Source organism: Mus pahari, chromosome 5 (genome assembly GCF_900095145.1).
Source record: "Mus pahari chromosome 5, PAHARI_EIJ_v1.1, whole genome shotgun sequence".
Taxonomy (NCBI): domain Eukaryota; kingdom Metazoa; phylum Chordata; class Mammalia; order Rodentia; family Muridae; genus Mus; species Mus pahari.
This window is the reverse complement of record NC_034594.1, coordinates 26084475-26106104: the sequence shown is the minus strand read 5'-3', so window position 1 is coordinate 26106104 and position 21630 is coordinate 26084475. Positions and strand designations below refer to the sequence as shown.

Here is a 21630-nt window from a genome sequence, read left to right as displayed (position 1 = left end):
GAAAGGCACTTGAACAGAATCGTGGCCTTGTACTGTTAAAGCTCTGCTTCTGATGGGAGCTCTGTCCTCAGAGCTAAGGCTTCCTGTAATAGTCGATGATAACCCCACAGTGTTTTTTCCTTTTCATTTGTCTTCAGGGCTGTGGAGTAGTGGCCATTCCCTGTGCTGTTTTTGATCTGGAGAGCTGGTCAGCTGCAGAAGAGGCAACTGAGGGCCCTGGTAAGTAAAAGCACAACTTGAAAAGGAAAGAATAAGTCCCTTTTATTTCCCAACCATAAATATGTGTTAACAACTTCCAACCAGAATACATTTTATTCCGGCTGGAAGATTTAAAAGGCTCTTTAAAAACTAACAGACTTTTAAACAGCTCAATAGTGACACGCGCCTATTATTCCAGTACTGGGGAAACTGAGGTAGAAGGATTCTGAGTTCAGAGCCTGTATGAGTAACTTAGATTCTGTCTCATAAATAACATGTTGGTTGAAATGAATTAAAAAATAGTTTTTTTGGGCACTTATTTTTTGTTTTTGAAAACTGGTTTAAAACATGCATGACTTGTTCAGTTTTGATTATGTTGATAAGAAAGTTATATATTTTCTGTTCTGGGGGGAAAACATTGATTTTGGAGGAAACTTTACTTTTCTTTGTTTCTTTGGTAGGAGGAAGAGCCAGTGCTATCTTGTGACTGAGCTCTGCTTTCTAATCTGGAATGTCAAGGCCAGGAAACTCTGTCACTTGTGTACTCTAAGTGTTCTGAGAACTTTTCTTTTCTTTCTTTCTTTCTTTCTTTCTTTCTTTCTTTCTTTCTTTCTTTCTTTCTTTTTTTTGGTTTTTCAAGACAGGGTTTCTCTGTATAGCCCTGGCTATCCTGGAACTCACTTTGTAGACCAGGCTGGCCTCGAACTCTGAAATCCGCCTGCCTCTGCCTCCCCAGTGCTGGGATTAAAGGCGTGAGCCACCACACCCGGCTTTATTCCATTTTCTATTTTAACTCCTTTTATGTCATGAGCTCCAACAACTATTCATTCCCAATGACTAGGATAGGAGCCCTGGCCAAGGCTCAGATATTGCATGCTTTTTCTGTCTATGAATCTTGCTTATTTGCTGGTCGCTTCATGGTAGGCCCCCACCTGTTAGCACTCTCCTAGTTTGGGCTTCTGAGGACTCCTTGGTGACAATGGGGAACAGAAGCTCCACATCACACTTTGAAGCACACATCAACTGAGCTCCTGTTTACAGAGTTCACAGAGTCTTCTGACTACATGTGGGGGGATAGCTCTTAAGGCACACTGTACTTAATGCGAAAGGCATGGAGATCCTGTTATTGGCACACAGTGACATATGTGCAGGGAATCAGGATAGTTTGTATTCTGAAGATCAACAAAATTAAAAGGAAGGAAGGAAGGAAGGAAGGAAGGACAGAGAGAGAGAGAGAGAGAGAGAGAGAGTCAGAATTTGCTAGATGATTCCTTCCTAAGTGCCTCATGTAAGCACACTTTAGGTTTACTTCAGAAGACATTCGGATATACTACTCCATTTTGCAACTTCAGCAGACATACCGGAACCTGTGATAGAGGAGAAAGGACTTAAAAGTTTTGTGTGTAAGCAGAGAGAAGGGTTTGCAAAGGACAAAAAGCGGTTACAGCAGCAAACCCCTATCTCTGTTCTGCAGACCTCATCCCAACGAATCCAGTTGCACCCCGCCCTCAAAGACCTTTGGGGCTTCTGATAGAGAGTCCAGATACAAGGCCTGTGCTCATGAGTGGCTTTCTTCATTACCAGATGTCATTCTGGCGGGGCTGGAAGAGTGCAAGCCGGTTGGAGTTTCAATGTTTAGGACCACTCTTGAAGTGTTGACCAAACTGACAAAGGTAAGCTAAGGGAAGGGCTGACACAAGAAGCAGGTACGCCCTGGGGAGGAAACGGAGGTCATTAGAGGCTTACACCTGGTGTGTTTTCCTTCAGTTATTCACCTGTCCCTCCAGGAGGCTACCAAAAGGGCTTTATCTATACAGGGCCAGACCCAGGGTCCCAACTGGGACAACCGGTATTCCTGGTTACTTCCCTTCAGCACCTGGAGTCAGTGGAGTAACCAAAGAGGCAGGAGCGGCTGGGGTTAGAACCCAGAGGGAAAGGACAGTGAAGGGCGCTCCTTGCAGTGCCTGTAGGACAGAAGGCGGCCTGTGTTCGATCACTGGGCTGCGCGGGGCTGCACTGTGATCTTTGATCCTGCTTCCTGAGCTTTGATTCCGCGGCTTTGAGAGAAGGCTCCTCTCTATAGTTCGGAGAAGGAAAACATTCTGCGCCGCAGGCAGGCCGGACGTGACTTGTATTTACTTAGCTACCTGAATTCCGAAGGGTAGCTGGGGTGGGAGGCTCCCTTTTTTCCGCGCCAGCTCCCGCTGAGCTTTGCCTAGGGACTGTCGGGCAATCTGGTGGCCAGAGAGAAGAGCTTGCCCTCTAGCACCTGCCAATCGACTTTGTGCAAAATGTCTCTGTAGTGTCCCCTCGGGGTCCGCATACCGTCCCCGTCCTACTGTGTGAGCCACTCCTTGGTTTCTCCTGGGGTAGCCAAAGCGCAGGTTGTTTGCGCCTCCTGGGAGGGCGGTGGGAGCGTAGCTGGCGCGGTCCCGGACGTCCAGCTGGGAGGGGCGGTCCCGGCGCTCGCAAGCTCCACCCCTGGCTCCCTATAAGCGACTGCCCGGCCCGCGGCGGTGGCGGCGGCGGCAGCGGCGGCGGCGGCGGCGGCGAGAGCAGGCTTAGGGTCTCTTGCGGCCGGTGGATCCTCCAACCCGCTCCCATAAGGCTTTGGCTTTCCAACTTCAGCTACAGTGTTAGCTAAGTTTGGAAAGAAGACAAAAATAAGACCCCGGTGACGGCTTTGCTGTTGTTTTTTGCCTTAGTTGTCCTTTGGGGTCTTTCAGCATAGTGCTTATAGTGGTGCTATCTTTGGTTCCTTACACTCCTGTGAACAAGTTCCCGGGCAAGAGCAGCTAAAGCTACCAGCATCAGAACAAACAAGGGGAGAGAGCCTGGTGTCATGACCAAGGCAAGAGATCAGACCCATCAGGAAGGATGCTGTGGTGAGTTGAGTAATCGAATGTTTCAAATGGTGGGAATGCAGGTGGGGACGGGGAGATGTAGTTCCATGAGGGTTGACTTGGGTTTTGATGGAGGGTCAAGAAGAATATAAACTCAAAGTTTGAATAAAAGAACTTACATATAGACAGGGATAGAGTAACCTGGGCAGGGTGAAATTCCTTGCATTTAAAAAACAAACCCCACCGAAGTTAAGGAATGTTGAAACAAGGGTTTCTTCACTGCATGAAGTTGGGGCGGTTATTGACCAAGAGGCAACGCTGAATCTAAGTGGATGGTATTAAGTAAACTGAATGCATCAGTCTTCTAAGTGACCTGTTTAAAAAAAAATCACACTTAATTACGACCAAAAGCAAATTCTAATCTGAGCAAATTTGGGTGCTTAAACACATTTTTTTAACTTATTCTCTGTGCCTTTCTAGGATCCTTAGCAAATTACCTGACCTCAGCAAAATTCCTCCTCTACCTTGGCCACTCTCTCTCCACTTGGGTAAGTGAGAACACACACAGTTCTTGAGACATTGTTGCACAAGCTGTTGTTTACTCTCATCGGAGACAGTTGTATTGGAGAACTTGCAGTTTTCTCATTCCGTTAAGTAAATAAATCATTCTAAAACACATGTTTCAACAAAAACATTGTTTTCTTCAAAGACGTTTCCCACGAGTGTTAGTAAATTTTACTTAATAGTGAAATTCTAAAGCTTTACATAGACCGACAACTGTTGGAAACAAGATCCACAAGGACAGGAAAACTTGCATAGTTACTAGGGTTGGTAAATTCTAACTGGGCCTCCTACTGAACTGGAAAGGTTATCTCATGGGCCCTCTTGGGTACCAGCATGCAGCCTTATGGAAACAGAGTAGACAGGTAGACTGGCGAATACTGGCATAATAGGATTACAATAGTATTGTAAGATGAGTTTAAGTGTACCTAATCAAAGATCAAACATCTAAATGATAACAGCTCTAATCTTCAAAGTTGTTATCTGTGGCTACTTAATTTGTGGGTAGTGTGAGCTGTGTTAAAAAGCCACCACCCAGTGAAAAATTAGCTATAGATTCACAGTTCTCCCTTTGGCTTCCTATGGGAGAATCTCAATCTTTCTGCTGGCCTAGGATCCTCTATCAGTTCCTCGATCCTCATTAGCATGCTGGCTGTGCTCAATGGATAATTATTAGAAACTGCCAGGTTAAACAATCATTCTTACTGCTTAAGAGCATAAACATATTCTGTGCTTTACAAATAAGGAAAAAGAATTTCTAAAGAATATTTTGAAGTGCTAATTTCTTTTTAATGAAATCCCCTATTGATTGATCTATAAGACGTGAATGGAAACCATCATGAGGAAATGTATTCCCTATGCCATTGGGAAATTATTAAGTTGGGTTGTTGGCTCTCTAAGGAATAGCAGTCCTAGATAACTTTTTAGTGAAGGAAGCTCCCATCTCTTTTGAATGCTTACAAAGGGGGTGATTTTGCAAATAAGTGAATAAACAAAGTGGAATTGGCTAGAGTTTGCTTTGACTGATGGGTATAAGGGGAAAAAGCAAAGCAAAACAGTGAAGAACCCTTTATACATCTAAACCAATAGTTCTCCCAATTTAATGTAACAATAAGCATTAAAAGGACCAGTAATAGAAGTGTCTGGAGTCCTCCTGGAGAACCAGGTGCCTCGCTTCTAAACACTGATTAACTTCAAGGTTCATGTGACCTTTGGGTGATAGACTGGAGTCAGGCTCCAGAAACATGAGAGGAGCTATGTGTGTTCCAGGGCAATTTGAAAAAGACTTTGGTCAGGAAAATTTAAACCAAGTTCCAAAAGAAAAATGAAAGATGCTTGTTGCAGCCTAATAGTAAATTAAGTAAATGTATAGGTCCTCGGGAAAAGAGAGATGAAAAGTAACAATAGCACTGGTAGCCATAGAAGGGTGGGTCGGACCTTACTCCTCACTGCAAAGGAAGGCAAGAACGGAGTGCTAATTTTGTTTTATGTCCTTCGTCTCTTGTGGATCACTCTGTTTGATATATGTATGTGTATATACATATATGTATATATAAAATCTTATTGTATATTATTTAATTGTATTTCTATTTAATTATAATTTATAAATAAAATATTGTATATACATTTTACAACACTGCTAAGTCGTGATTCCTTAGATATTGGATATAGGGAGCAGCTGGACAGAAGATTCTCTGAAGTTAGGTTTGTGTTGATTTGTATGGTTATTTAATTTCCGACTTCCTGTCTACTAATGGATCAATACATTATATGCTACCATTGGAGTACAAAATAAGTAAGAAGTAGACGCTTTTGTTCAGGCAGGTGTTTATAATTTAATTAAGTATGGACTTTTAACAACAAAAATAGCAATGTAAAACCTGTGTGTTTTGTATCCTGCTGAAGTTTTGATGCCCATAGTAGCGTTGGGCACGCATCAGTAACCATTCTATGGCCAGTTATTAGGTAGATTAATTACTGTGGTTACTTATTCTCAGATCCAGCGTGGGTAGATTGGCATGTAAACAAATATCAAAGTATAATGACATTTTATAGTGATTTTGTTTGATGGGGAGGGCAGAAAATGTAGGCGTGAAAGGGATGGGTGAGCATTTAGTCCAGTGTTTCTCGACCTGTGGGTCACAAGCCCTTAGAGGGTTGAATAGCCCTTTCAGAGGGGTCACCTAAGACCACCAAAAAACACAGATTATGATTTATGATCTTTTTGAATTATAATTGGGAATTGTATCATTCTTTGACCCAAGACTTCTCTACCACTTCACTCTTAATATTTGGTGTCTGGAAATTCTTTTATGGGCTGATAGATGCCAGTAGTATTTATCTACTTCAAGCTCCCTGCAGGCATGGAGGCTGTGTTAACCCAAAGCATCTATAGACATTATTAACAATTGATTCCTGAAGAATAGAACTATCTCTAGTTGTGAATGGCATGTTTTTCATATTAGCACAAATCAATTTAAATTTTGAATATTTAAGATTGGTACCTTAGTTTTATTAAAATTTAATAGCAGTTAGCTTATCAATATAATAATTTTCTTCCAACATAGGAAATGTATCATGAGGATTTTGTGAGACTTTGGGAAGAGCTCAGATTTGACATGTTTTCACACAGGGTCAAATATGTAATGGACTAGGTCTGTGAATTTAGTGATGATGTTACAAGACATTGTCTTTTCTCATGTTAACCTATGATGTCAAGGCTGGAGCTTACAATGTCTATTCTAGACATCTTATATATTAATCTACTTGACTTATCTAAAAGTTGGTGTTAAATTTATACCACACTTGATACCAAATAATTGTAAAATTCATTATATGTCCTGTAACTATGTGGAGATATAGCTTTTTTTCCCCAAAATTTACTGTATTAAAACATTAAAATGACTACTTACTTACATATTTATTTCAACACCTTCGGTCTTATGGGATCAGGCTTTTTCCTTCTGATTGTTCTGCTGTTGATGACTTTGAAATTTACTTGTGATATGGCAAATTGTCAAAAGAAAAATGATAGCCATGTAAACCCATCAGAAGCCACAGGGTCCATTCCTATCCATTCCTAAATTTTAAAAGCTGGCTTGTATTTATAGCATGTAAGGTAAACTAATGCCTATAAACTATTAGTAAGAAAGCTTGGAAGTTTTAACATTAGGCAAGTATTCAATCCATAACTATTTACATGAAACTTCATCTGATATAGCCATTTGAGAAGGAAGCAACTTCTTGGGTATAGTGGCCTACAAACTAAAAACATTTCAACCAAACATCTTTCTTTTATTTAAGGGGGATCGGATGTGGCACTTTGCAGTGTCTGTGTTTCTGGTGGAACTCTATGGAAACAGCCTTCTCTTGACAGCTGTCTATGGGCTTGTGGTGGCAGGCTCTGTTTTGGTCCTGGGAGCCATCATTGGTGACTGGGTGGATAAGAATGCCAGACTTAAAGGTGAGTGCTGTGACATAACTAAGCCTGTACTCTCTGGACCAGCCTGTGCTTCCTCTGGAATGGAGGGAATATCAGACTCAGAGAGAAATCAGTACGACTAACTGACTCAGAGAAAGCACTAACACAACACAACTGAAGGATAGGGGTCCAAGTGGCCACACCTGGATTCCAAGTCCTGAGGCTCCTGCGCTAGCCGGGGTGTCAGGACACTGACCTAATAGATTTTCTTTCTTTTGGCAGTTTGTCAGTGTCAAACGTTAACAATTAACTCTGCAATCAATTTTTCTGGGAATCATGTTAAACATTAAAAGTGTGCTCAGTGCTAGCTTCCCTGTAGCTATGAATTATACCAGAGGTCCTCTAGTGTGGTGTTCTTGGAAACAACTTGATCATCTGTCCTTTGGATTACTGTGTTGCATATAAAGGGATGTGTAATGAAACTGAAAACTAAATATTGATACAAGGCAGAGTAACTGTGTCTAGACTGCAGACAGCTGAATTATAATTTTTAGGGAAAAAGAAGAAATTATAATGTATTGTGCATGTGTTGTACACGTATGATGAATTAACATTTATTCTAGAATATCAAGACATAATCTGTTTTATATGCAAGAGACTGAAAATAAGTAAGCAATTTAGTTATCTAGAATGTAAGAGAAATGTGGATACTTATTTGGAACTTTGTTAACAATGCAAAGAGCTGGTCTGCCTGAAGACAGACATTGTTATAACTAGTTGTATTTAGTTCAATATAATTGCTTCTAAAAAGTCAATAGGATTATCAAGTTCTAGATTTTGGTGTTACTAGTACAAAGATTCATATGAAGATCTTTCTGTTTTTGAGAATGAGTAGATCAGAACACATATAGAAAAAAAATATCTGTATGCTGGAGAAAACCAAATTATTTTTATTATACACAGAAATATTATCCTTAGGATTCTTTAACCATCAATTTATTGAGCATTGTAATTATGTTAGGAAAGTGCTGAGCTGGATGGAGAAGAGGAGCGTAGTAAGATAGGGGTCTCCTATGTCCGTTGTATAATCAACTCAAGCCACCCTTCATGGGAAACTCTGAGGCTTATGGAATAAAGTCACCATTTCCTCCTCTGTGCTCTTTGAGACTTTGGTTATTGTACTGATATGGTTATAACAATCTGCCCACATAGCCCTCCTTCTGGTATGTTGGCAGTTGGTAGCTAATCCTTTGCTATGGAGGAATGCATGCACAGATACATGACTAAGTGAGTCCTGTGTTGAGCTTTATTTCAGACTGCCTTCTGAGAGCAGCTTGTTGTCTTAAGCCTTTGATACGATCTTCCAAGCCAGGATAAGTGTTACTGTCCTGGATGACAAGATCTGTAATTATAGCTTGTGCATTTCAGAATGCTTTCATGAATATTTTATTTGAGTTATCATTATGATTCCACAAAGGAAGGAAGGTGGATGTTATCATCCACACTTGCTAGGCATAAGCATAAGAATTAAGTATTCTGTCCTAGATCATCAACCTAGTGAATGGCGGAGTAACAACCACTGGGTTTCTATCTGGATTTACAAATAGTCTTGGTCTGCACGAAGGAGTATCTGTCTCTAACAGGACTTGCAATTTCTTCTTCTTTATTTTTTTTTAAAGTTTTTTTTTAAAGATTTTATTTTATTTATTATATGTAAGTACACTGTAGCTGTCTTCAGACACTCCAGAAGAGGGAGTCAGATCTCGTTGAGGATGGTTTGAGCCACCATGTGGTTGCTGGGATTTGAACTCTGCACCTTTGGAAGAGCAGTCAGGTGCTCTTACCCGCTGAGCCATCTCACCAGCCCTTGCAATTTCTTTGATGGGAAGTGCAACTTAGAATTTTATAGCAATGATGAATAAAATACCTATTGGAAGAAAGTTGCTATTTATGGATTTTTGGCGAATGTTTGTGTATTTTCCATTTGTCAAGACCATTTTATTAGATTAAGCCTGCCTTGTAAGTGAGAGGTTTCGGATTCCATAACTTCTCCCTTCACCTCCTTTGTAACTTCCTCTGTGTTTTTATTTTAGCCTAAACAGCAAAGACTTAAAAGATGGATCTTATCTGGAGAATAGTTCTATTTAGGGCAGCAAACTTTCTAGTAAATACGTTAGATGAAAATGCAGTTATCATGAAAGACTTCAGCTAGTAGAAGAAAGTCCTGAGAATGTTATATTGTTTGCAGATTTCGCAGGTCTATGTACAGAAAATAACTGCGGCAGAATTTACTGCTGGAAGGTTATCTTTGTCTGGTAATCATGCATATACATCTATGTGGTTCAACCACTGTGTAGACGAAAGCAGCCTGCTGAAGACATGCTGGTGCAGTGAACATTGTGCTTTTGTTCTGTGTAGTGGCCCAGACGTCACTGGTGGTTCAGAATGTGTCTGTCATACTCTGCGGAATCATCCTGATGATGGTTTTCCTACATAAGAATGAGCTTCTGACCATGTACCATGGATGGGTCCTGGTAAGTTCTCTATGGGCTTCTTGCTCTTTGTGTGCTTTCAGGGTCCTGAGGGTGGAACTCAGGACCTCATAAGTGCTAAGCATACACTCCACCCCAGAGCTGTGCCTCAGCTCCTCCGGGATTCTGGGTGACAGAAAATGAATATGTAACAGCAGTGAAAATGTCAACCCTTTTGGGTTTACGAGTACACCTTTTAAGATCGATTTCTATGTCCACAGATCGTTTTGATTCTCTGATGTAATTTTAACAAGTATTTGTGGGATAAATGTTAAAAAACAAAACAAAACACCATTACATCACTCCTTTCTATGAACTGTCACATAAGTGATTACTGTTTTTTGCTTTGTTTTGCATTAACTACAGATGACACAAATATGAACAGTGTCATGCTCTATAATATCTGTTCCATGTGTAGAAAGTAAAGTGACTTATTACAAATGAGATTAAAATAAAAAAAAATGTGAACTCTAATTAACTCAAGGTGTTTTGTTTGTTTGTTTGTTTTGCCTCTTTCATTGCTTAGACTGTCTGCTACATATTGATCATCACTATTGCAAACATTGCAAATTTGGCCAGTACTGCCACTGCGATTACAATCCAAAGGGACTGGATTGTTGTTGTGGCGGGAGAAAACGGGAGCAGATTAGCAGGTAACGTGGATTACCTCTTGAACTAAATGCATCTGTAGGCGGCTTTTTACTCTTGGTTACCTGGGAAGGTTTTCAGAACAACCCATGGAAAGCGCAGAGTTTTGTATTCTTTGCTCTAGCTGTCAGACAGAGCAGTGACTTATCTAATTGTTACTAATTTAATGCTAGTGCACCTACTGCTGTTTCTGGGTTTTCCTTGTAATGGTGACAATCTGACTATGGACATTATTCCATTGGACTTTAAGGATCGTACCATTTTATTTTGTTTGTTTTGTTTTGTTTTTAATACCCATGTACAACACAGGATTCTAGAAGTAATTTTCCATTTAAAAAAAAATATTTGAACAGCAGTTATCTCACATCCTACACAATGTAAGGCTTTTGAAATATGTTTTCAAATGGGAGATGATAGAATGTGGTTTTAAACAGTCTTATTTTATTGGAAACACAGACAAGTGGCTCATGAGAGAGCAACGAGTGCTTATAAGACAACCTGCATCGGTACTTCTAAAGCTCCAAATGCCCTCACTTGGTATTCGCCTTCTCCATCTCCAGTCGCCTTCTCCAAAGAGCACATAGGCCTGACCTGGATTGATCATTACACAAGGTGAAGGAGGAGGGCTGCCAGAGCTACAGATCAGCTGAACTGACTCTGCTGGTCATTAAGATAATGACTATCACAAACACATTACCCAGCAACCCTGGCAGACAAGAAACCTATTCTTGATGACTAAAGTGGCTTACTCCAGGATGCAAAAGGAAAGATTATGTGCTGGGGTTAGCAAGCGGTTCTGTTTGACTAGACTAAAAAGGAGATAGGAAGGAAAGAGTGATTGAAAGAGAACAAAGTCTATGGGAGGCCTGGAACAGGCTTGTCCAACCTGCCTGCATACGTCCTCCAATAGCTAGGAATGTGGTCCCATATATTTGTAGGTGACTGACAATGTCATGCTTAGCCCTGAGCTAGAACAAAAGGAATTTGCCTGACTCATCACTTCCTGGTAGCAGTATTTACCCTGGAGAGATACTCCTGGGCTTTGGGGTTAGTGCATGAGGTGAGAGCAGTACAGTGAATGCGCCCTGCAGGGAATTCTTACTCCTTCTCATTGTTCATTTACAAAAAAATTAATAATAATTCCACATTGCTTTTTTTTGTCACATTGAAAGAGAAGATAAGACTTCATTGTTTTGTTAACTTTCTCTTTTTAACTTTATGTTAAGCATGTAACATGTGTATGTTTTAAAATTCAGAGGATAACAAAGTTTATTTTGAAAATAGGTCACAAATATATTTTTTCTAACATGTTTGAAGGAAAAAGTTGGCTTTTAGAATATTTTCTTCCACTTATCTGAATTTATGCACTGTACTCATTTTGACCCTGCAAAGTCCATTAAATTAGAAAGGGTGTTTTTAGGGAGCTGGATATGGCTTGGTACTTAAGAGCACAGACTCCTCTTTTGGACCACAAGTTCTGTTCCCAGGGAAGCATCAGACAGTCGCCAAACTCCAGCTGCAGATGGTCTGATACCCTCGGCTCTGTGTGCACATGCCTTTATGTGCACATACCTGCACAGTACACATAATTAAAGTCATTAAAAGGAATGTTTTTAAAATGTTTTACTCCTTCAAATGGCCTTGTTAAAGGGAAATACTCTTTATGTGGTCCTAGTACAGTTACACAAACAACATTACTCTGTGAATCTATGAAAAGATGTTTTAAAACAATCGAAAATATGACTGGCCACTCAATTCTCAGCTTAACCTCTCTTTACTGTGAATTATTTATTGCATGGTCGACAAATCTAAAACCGACAGCCTGTTTCCTTCCCTGTGAGTTTTCTCTAGTTTAAGAAGGGAAATGGAATGTCTGCTTTCCTCTTCTGCCAAGTCTTAAGGGCTGAAATGCAGTTCCTAGAGCAATGAAGGAAACCTGCAAGCTTTCTTTCCTGATACTTAACCACAGCAGGTGTTAATTAAAAACCGTGTTTCAAAACACGATACAGAGGCTTCTTTAGTTCAGAGGGTCAGCAGATGTCTAACTGTGGATTTTGGGTGTCATTTCTGCTATAAGCAGAATTTTAAAAGTCAGGGGGGAAAAGGCCATGGCTGAAGAAAAAGAGAAGAGAGAAGAAGAAAAGTAGTCTGTGGGGGACTCCAGCTGTTGTGTTGGCTTCTGATGAAGATGTTAGAAAACCAGGTAGGAGATGGAGCTGTAAGGTTGTGGGGTGTGTGTGAGTGAGTGTGGGTGTGAGTATGTGAAGGTGACTGATCATAAAGAGAAAGATTATGAGTTGATTATTAGATGCTCGCTCCTCTTTCTTTATCCCAATAGTCATTGATTCCGGAGAACTTTAAAGTTGGAAGCAGTGTCATTAAGGGATAGAACAGGAGAAAACAGTCAGGTAGAGAGCTCCAGGAAAGGCATCGTTTTTCACATGCGTACACTTTTTTTTTTAACTACTCTATAGACTAAAATATTTTTCAGGTACTTGGTTTATTATTTGAAGATACTCCTTTACAAGCAGTCTGTATAACCTCCTTTCCCCAGGTTTTCCAGCCCATCTGTTGCTTCCTTTCTTTTCTTTGTGGGACAATCTTTAGTATCAGTTTCTTACTAGTTATTCTGAAGAAAAATCCAGTGGTTTGCTTTTGATCAAGCATGGCACATAAACGTCCTGTCTGAACTCTACTGGTTAGAAGCTGGTTCCATATTGTAGGGCCTATAGGCTCTTATCTACTCAGCAAATCCCTTTTGAAAAGACATACTCTTCTGTGTGGGAGTATGTACTTAGTACAGTAAAAGAAATTATTCCGTGCCATGTTCTGTACCATAGCTATAGCCAAAACAGCCAAATCAGGGCCAGGAGAACACTGATTTGAGTGTTCATATGAGAATAAATATAAGTTCACAAATAGCATATGTTTGAATATTCAAAAGACTGATTCTATTCTAGGCTGTTACCAATAAAATGAACAGGTCTTCAGAACTACTGCTTAATTCATTCTTCTCCAAAGATATAGAACCTGTTTTCTTACCATAAAGCATCATTACCTTCCTAAGTATCGCGTAAAAGACAAAAACTGGGGTCTTGGAAGCTCTGTGGTCATTTAGGGAAAGAGAAACATTTCATTAAAACGTTTCTTGTCGTTCGGATGTTTTAAGATCCAGCTGTTATGACATCAATTATTTGCTTTTTGGATTCAGATCAGTGAGTTACTTGGATCAGCTCCTTGTGTCACCGTTGGCACATGCACTGGACAGCTGTTTGTGGGCAGACAGACGTTAGGGGAGCCTCTGCAAGGACGGTCCGATGAAACCGACGGAGGCCGCCTTTGCCTTTCAAGTGAAAGGTGAAGAATATCAAAGTTCTCCCATTATCATATACACATTGTACACTCACAGGACTAATCAGAAAGCATTTGAAGACTAGAAGGAATGCAGGGAAGAAGAAAGGCAATTTTCCATGAATGTACTCATTAGTTATTGATTCTTCCTTGCAAACGCAGATGATTGTTAAGGACCTACCTTGTTAATCTCACCCGGCTGGCTTTGTGCTATAGGGCATGACAAAGGAGATAATTTTCTTAGCTGCCCTGCCTTCGTCTTTGACACTGTTGCACATTCCCAGGGTCAAACTTTAGAAAGCCTCCTTACTACCACAAAACCTTCCCGCCTCATAATCTCAGTCCTTAGCATATGTGTCTTAGCCTACCACTTGTCCATCCTCCTCTCCCTCAGCCCGGCCGGACAGGACAGCTAAGACTTGCAGGTTCTCTCTCTCTTACCCAGTTTAAATCCCTAGGTCAGTCATGATGGCGTGTCGACTTCCCTGGAAGAGCCTTGGCTCACTTAGCTCAGCTCCTTTTGTTAGGCTAATTCAGTAACCCCAGTTAAATCCAGCTCTTCATGGTAGAGCAAGACTGGAGAAAACCAAGTGACTGAACTCAGTCTTCTTTTGAACATGAAGTTGATCTTTTCCTTCATTCAGTGATCAAATCTGTTCTCTGCTGCCTACCTTTTCCCTCCTTCCTGAGGGACTGTGTTCCATTTCCACCTATATCCTGCAGGAACTCTTACATCTTCCTGCTGACTTTTGTTGTTTTACTTTTTACTCTGGGCACTTTGCTAGGAGGCAGCAAAGTACCCTGGAGGGACACCTGCTGAAAGATAAGAAAATAGTGTTTCCTGGAGTTGGCACCGAGCTCTGAAACCAACTTGCTTTAGGCATTGCCCTGCCTGCTCCACTGTCTTTGAGGTTCACAGTCATTTTCACTGGACCATTGAGGGTCCTTCTTAGTGCTCATCTTTCTTGATTTCACCAGTTCTTAGCACTGGTGATTTTGTTGCACTTTGAAGCACTGTCCCCATTTGGTTTCCAGGACACTATACTTTTGTTTTTATCATCTTTTCTACTGACTGATGTGTTTGTAAAAAGATAAAGAGAGAAGGAATATGTTCTATGGAGGTGTGGTGAAGTATGGGGGAAAGAGGGAAGGAGGTGCCTCTGTGGGCCCATGCTGAGTCATCCCTTCCCCCTGAGGGACCAGCCACAGGAAGGTATAGTATAGAATAGAGGTTTATTCAGGACATGGGGTGGGGAGTTAAGAGGGTAGAGAGAGAGAGAAGAGGCATGGAGGAGTAGAGGCTGGGCATGAGCAAGTGGAGAGAGGGGGAAGGGAATGAGGAGAGAGGGGGTCAGGGAAGCAGAAAAAGAGCAAGAATGAGGAGGGGGCCAGCAGCCTCTTTTATAGTGGGTGTTATCTGGTTTATCTGGTTGTTGCTAGGTAACTGTGGGGCAGAGCATTCCTGGCTGTTGCCAGGTGACTGTGGGGCGGAGCTTAGAAAGCTAACCCTGACTCTTCCAACCTCCAAGCATTGGCATTCCCAACATTGGCCCCTGTGTGTTCTCTACACATGCTCTCTTGAGATTCCATTTAATGTCATTGTTTTCAAAATTGGCAAGCATCCAAAATTGGGTCTTACCTCTTTCGAAATCTTCAGCCTCATTTATTTATTTAATCATTGGTCACAACAGAGCCTCTTGAATGTCATTGGGTCTGTCAAAATCAGTATTTCCAAAATCAAATTCGAGTTCTCTCAGACTAAATTTGAGTATTCTGAAGTCACCTACTTCTCTGTAAATAGTTACTCAAGAAAAATAAAAAGAAATAGCATTTTGTAGAGCCATCTGTGACTCCTCTTATTCTCTATTAATCAGAATCTATAACCAAGTCATCCTAATTCTGCCTTTAAAGCAGTTTAACCTATGGGTCCTAACTGCTTTGTGATGATGTCAAATGACCCTTTCACAGGGGTCACATATCAGATACCCTGCATAATTTACATTATGATTCATAAGAGTAGCAGAATGATTATGAAGTAGTGATAAAATATTTTTATGGTTGGGGTCACTACAACATGAAGTACTGTATTAAAGGGTCATAGCATTAGGCATGTCAAGAGCCACTGCTTTAAAGGAGCATTGTATTTGTTTTGCCACAATTTAATGTTAGATGTATTTGTATGCCTGTTTATGAACATATTTCTATACATATATGTTATACACAATGTATATTATAGTATATATTGCTTATTGACTTTTCCTAGAGAAATGTTAACTTCATGAAAATAGGGGAGGACAGATTTTTTTTTTTTCTTCACAGCAAATGGTTTGGCCAGAGGGTGCCTTCAGGAGCAAGCCTCTCGGGAGTCTGCACTGTTGGTTTAAATTTATAGATTTATAGCACATAAACCTAGGTTGGAACTCTCATTTCCCTGCCTCTTACACCTACCTCTGTAGACATGAATGCTACCATTAGAAGGATTGACCAGCTAACCAACATCTTGGCCCCCATGGCTGTTGGTCAGATTATGACATTTGGTTCTCCGGTCATTGGCTGTGGTTTCATTTCCGGTTGGAATTTGGTGTCCATGTGTGTGGAGTACTTCTTGCTCTGGAAGGTTTACCAGAAGACCCCTGCTCTGGCTGTAAAAGCTGCTTTCAAGGTAGAGGAGTCAGAACTGAAGCAGCTGACGTCACCTAAAGGTAACTGCACAACCACCAGCTCTGGGCTCAGACCTTGAACTCTTCTATGAAGGCCAAGTTCTAATCCGGGCTGTGTTTCCAGGGAAAGCCTAGATAAGTTGAAATATCATCTTTTGAGATTCTGGAAAGAACTGTGGGTTGGATATAAAATGGCTTGGGGTTAGGTCCCTGGCCCTTTTTTCTTGATGTAAGCAATGGGCACAGAAAACAACTGCTTGAGGATACCTGGGAAAATGATCCATAGAAATGGGATGACGAGAACATGAGTATTTCTTAATATTTTCTGAGGGGAATAAAATCACCATTTGGAAACTGTGGGAGGCAGAAAGAGAGGCAAGATTTTTCCAGGAGGAGGGGTGGCCGGTTTTCTGGTAAATGAACTCTCAATGAGGTCGCAGGAAAGAAGATACTTTTCCCCCACATAATTTTTATGCTTTATTTGATGAATGTTGCTGCAGTTTACTTCAATGAGAGTGTAATATCTAAAAGAAAGAGAGGTTTATAAAGAGACCAACAGTATTTTGAAAGCAAAACTGGTATTTGAGAGTTATTCCCATGGCTGTACTTCATAAGTTACCAGTAAAAGAAAAGCACATTATAATGTAGTACTCAAGGAGATTCATATAGGAAGGGAGTGGGGAAATCAAAAATAATTGGCTTTTACTCCTCATGTTCTTCCTCTAAAATAATGATGTGTCTTATTAACAGATACTGAGCCAAAACCTTTGGAGGGAACTCATCTAATGGGTGAGAAAGACTCCAACATCCGTGAACTTGAATGTGAACAAGAGCCCACCTGTGCCTCCCAGATGGCAGAGCCCTTCCGCACTTTCCGAGATGGATGGGTCTCCTACTATAACCAGCCAGTGTTTCTGGCTGGCATGGGCCTGGCTTTCCTCTATATGACAGTCCTGGGCTTTGACTGTATCACTACAGGGTACGCCTACACTCAGGGGCTGAGTGGATCCATCCTCAGTATTTTGATGGGAGCATCAGCAATAACTGGAATAATGGGAACTGTGGCCTTCACCTGGCTACGTCGAAAATGTGGCCTTGTTCGGACTGGTCTATTCTCAGGACTAGCCCAGCTTTCCTGTTTAATCTTGTGTGTGATCTCCGTGTTCATGCCTGGAAGCCCCTTGGACCTGTCTGTTTCTCCATTTGAAGATATCCGTTCTAGGTTTGTGCAAGTGGAGCCAGCATCCCCAACTACCAAAATTCCTGAGACCGTCTTTACAACAGAAACACATATGTCCAACATGTCTAGTGTCCATGAGATGAGTACTAAATCCGTCCCCATAATCTCTGTCAGCCTGCTGTTTGCAGGAGTCATTGCTGCTAGAATCGGTAAGAACACTCTTTCTGCATACTAAAAAATTACAAGCATCATTTTAGAAACCTAGTGTGGAGAATTCAACAATAAATTATCTGAAATACTTTACAGATGTTAATTTAGGCAAAACCCATAGTTTATCTATAGAATTTACTCTCTAAACATGAAATTTCACTTAATAGTTTAAACTATATGTTTGCGTGTGTGTGTGTGTGTGTGTGTGTGTGTGTGTGTGTAAAGTGTTTAGGTTTTTTTTTTTCCTAAGTTGTGTGTGTGTGTGTGGGGGGGTGTTGGAAGAGAACCCAGGATCTCATGCATATTAAGTGAGGCCTTTAATTCTGAGTTACATCCCTAATCGAATATGTTTAAGTCTTTCCTCCTTTCTGTGTGTGTCTGTGTGTGTGTTACTGGGGATCAAATCCCAGAGCCTTCTGCATGCTAGGGAATTGCCTTACAGACAAAGGCATTCTTCTAAAGACAGAGTGGTTGTAAGAAACATCCTTCAAAGTCCTTCTGTAGCTGTATGTATTTACTATATACTTTGACTCACGTATGAGGTTCTAAACTCCTTTCAGGAAGCATTATGTAAAGGCATCTTACAGAGCAGAATTTAAGTAATCATTAATGGAACACTGGTGAATGGCCTCTGAATTCATTCATTCTTGAAATGAACCATATTTATCTTGTGATACAGAGCAATTCATTAATTTATCAGAGACATTAATACTCAGTCAAGACAGCTTTATTGGAAGCCCTATGATCCTAAGCAGCAATATAACAATGGTTTCAAGTTTCTGTGCTCTTTAGCTGTGGCAGTACATTAGGTCGCTCTAAACTTTAGAAGTGCTAGAATCTACAGGCTCTACATCCTTGATGCTTTTTACAGAGAAACTTATGACTTAGCTTTATCTTGTGGCTGGGAAAATCATTCTTGAAGGCATTAGTACATACTAATAAGTTATATAATATACTATATGCTAATATATAAGATAAAATGCAGTTAATATGTTCTATATATAGGTAATTAAAAGGTTATAGAGCTTCAATGTGTTTTGCATATATTAATTCACTTGGATACTGTGAGCTATGTAACTGTACATTAAATTATACACTAAAATTTAACCTTCTAAAATATTCTTTACCATACAGGTCTTTGGTCCTTTGATTTGACTGTGACACAGTTGCTGCAAGAAAATGTAATTGAATCTGAAAGAGGCATTATCAATGGTGTGCAGAACTCTATGAACTACCTTCTCGACCTTCTGCATTTCATCATGGTCATCTTGGCCCCAAATCCTGAAGCTTTTGGCTTGCTGGTATTGATTTCAGTCTCCTTTGTGGCAATGGGACATCTTATGTATTTCCGATTTGCCCAGAAGACTCTGGGAAACCAAATTTTTGTTTGTGGTCCTGATGAAAAAGAAGTTACAGATGAAAATCAACCAAATACATCTGTGGTGTAAAAATAGTTTAGCTGTGGCCCCTGTTACTAGATTGTGGAGAGCACATGTGCTTAGTTTGTACTGCAGAATTCCAATAAATGCCTGCATTTCTCTTTGGTTTTACCACAGCTGTGCCTTAAGGGCTAGGAGCACTAACTAACCATCACCAGCAAAGATGGTTATTTCTCCTTACATGTAAACATGGGAAAATAGGAAGAGGGAGAAGCAAAGTCAGTGTGTGTATAGGAAGGGTTTAATGGTAAAATGAACTTCCCTTTCTCTTATGAGTATGTTAAATTTTAAAGAGTGGCTGTTAGGTGAGTAAAATTATTATTATTAGCAGATATTTATTGTCTACTAAAATGATAAATCAATTCACCCTAAAACTCACTCTTGTAAAAGTCTGGCCCACTTCCTTTTTTAAAGATCAGTAACATTTTTTCTCAGTTACATTACAGAAACAATTTTTTCTCCATGTATGAAGGTTATAGTCAGATAATAAGTATTATCCTTATTAATCCCATTGACCTTAAGGAATTTATTGTATGTGGAGGATGAAATGTGTCACTAGACTTGTCCAAAAGGTTCATGGTATAACTTTTGCATTTTGACTATCAGAAAGGGCAAAATATTATGGTAATGTGAGTATTGTGGCTCTCAATATCTGCAGAAAGAAGAAAAGCTGTAGGTTTCTAGTGTGGTACAGAAGGACTTAAAGCTTGTTATTAGTGTGATTGTAGAAACTGGAAGCTAAGGGTGAGGACCTCATGTAATCAGAGTCACTGTCATCAGCGCTGACCTGGCACCTTACAGGCAGAGAAGCGGCCCACACTAAGAAAGAACTGCAGATCAGTGAGTCTGTATAGAACATTTTACCTTCACTGGCTTGGGCCCAATGTGTTTGTTATTTCTGTGTTTTTCTAGAGCAAGGATAGTCACAAAAGTTCCCCTTTCAATATCTCTGAGAAGAATAAAGAAAAAACTGTTTGTAAATATTTTTTAAACTGTTCTGCAAGTCTTTTTGTAACATGCAGTACCAACATGGGACATTGCCTTAACTTTTGATGCACTTTCATGGAGACTGACTGCCATGCATTGCTGTGAGCACTTTCTTTGTCGTTCAGTTTAATCTTTTCCTTCACCTTTCTACCGTATGATGTAATGATCTACTATGTTGTCAAAGCTTCATAAAATATTTCTATATAAAATGTTTGTAGAATCTTCATTTGCCTTTACTGAGTTTTGTTCTCCCGATTATTGTTACTTATTTCAAAATTAGCATATAAAACGTGTTTGATATCATTATGGCCTTTTGAACATAGTGTGCTGTAGTCAATTTCTCCTCTCTCATGCTCCTCCTTATCCCACTCTCCTTACCTCCTTCCAGTAACTTCCCTCCTATGTCCTTCCGACCACGTCCTGTCCTTCCTTGTCACTTAACCATACCTTGTCTTTGTACTTTGTAAGCTCACTCACATCTGGACTCACATCTGTATCCATGCACACACTGAAGATGAGAATCGGCATATGAAACAGAACTTGTCTTTCTGAATTTGGATCACTTCCCTTAAAATTATATATTCCAGACCCATCTGTTTTCCTGAAATTTTCAAATTTTCATTCGTCCTCATAGTGGAAAAAGATTCTGTTGTGTATAACAGCACATTTTCATTATTGGTTCATCTTTTCATGGACATGTAGGCTATTTCCACTTCCCTGCTATTGTTAAGGGAGCAGTGATCCTTGGTTATATGTCCTGGAGTGGTATAGTTGACTCATGGCACTTCTTTTTTTAATTTTTATGAACTCTTCATAATGATTTATATAATGGCTATGTTAGTTTTCAGTCCTACCAGCAGTGAACAAGGGTTTCTTTTTCCCAGATCCTTGCCAGCATTTGCTATCAGATTTCTTATGATGGCCATTCTGATGAGTGAGGTGGTATCTCAGAGTACTTATTCTTATACTCAGAGTACTTATTCTTATACTCAGAGTACTTATTCTCAGAGTACTTCTGATGGCTGGGGATGTTGAACGAGTTTAAAATTCTTATTAGTTATTTATGATTCTTCTTTTTTAAAGATTTATTTATTTTATTTATATGAGTACACTGTAGCTGTCTTTAGACATAGCAGAAGAGGGCATCAGATCCCATTACAGATGGTTGTGAGCCCCTAGATGGTTGTTGGTAATTGAACTCAGGACCTCTGGAAGAGCAGTCAGTGCTCTTAACCACTGAGCCATCTCTCCAGCCCATAATTCTCCTTTTGGGGGAGTTATTCATTAGCCCATTTCTTTTTTTAATTTTATTTTATAAGTCAATATTTTTATTGTATGCAGTCAACAGAGGGGGGCAATCTCATAAAACCGTGCCTCTATTGTAACACACTCACACTACAAGAACCCTAGAGGAGAAAGAGTGCTTGATGCTTTCTGCAGATGCAACATCCATTCACCAGCTCAGAGGACGATCTTGACTTCCAGTGTAACTCAGACTTTTAGGTGATTGACATTTCCATGCTCCATTCAGCAGTGGACATTCACTTAGGATTTCATCAATCCCCACTACTAAGCTTCCATTTCTCAGTCCCACAATAACT

General features: G+C 40.2%; 1 protein-coding gene across 1 annotated transcript; it reads left to right on the top strand.

Moving 5' to 3' along the window:
* Positions 1-1787: 1787 nt before the first annotated feature.
* On the top strand, positions 1788-19155 carry Slc40a1 (solute carrier family 40 member 1). Its single transcript, XM_021197916.2, has 8 exons — positions 1788-3083; positions 3522-3589; positions 6906-7065; positions 9442-9557; positions 10081-10207; positions 16010-16255; positions 16964-17602; positions 18738-19155. Exons 1-8 carry the CDS (start codon positions 3041-3043, stop codon positions 19049-19051), a joined length of 1713 nt encoding a protein of 570 aa, XP_021053575.1. The 5' UTR covers positions 1788-3040; the 3' UTR covers positions 19052-19155.
* Positions 19156-21630: the final 2475 nt, after the last annotated feature.

Excerpts from the sequence above, each read along its gene's own strand:
- Slc40a1 (XM_021197916.2), top strand. The coding sequence starts at position 3,041 with ATGACCAAGGCAAGAGATCAGACCCATCAGGAAGGATGCTGTG. Across the intron at positions 9,558-10,080 it reads TGTACCATGGATGGGTCCTG|ACTGTCTGCTACATATTGAT; the intron begins GTAAGTTCTCTA and ends TTCATTGCTTAG. Across the intron at positions 17,603-18,737 it reads AGTCATTGCTGCTAGAATCG|GTCTTTGGTCCTTTGATTTG; the intron begins GTAAGAACACTC and ends TTTACCATACAG.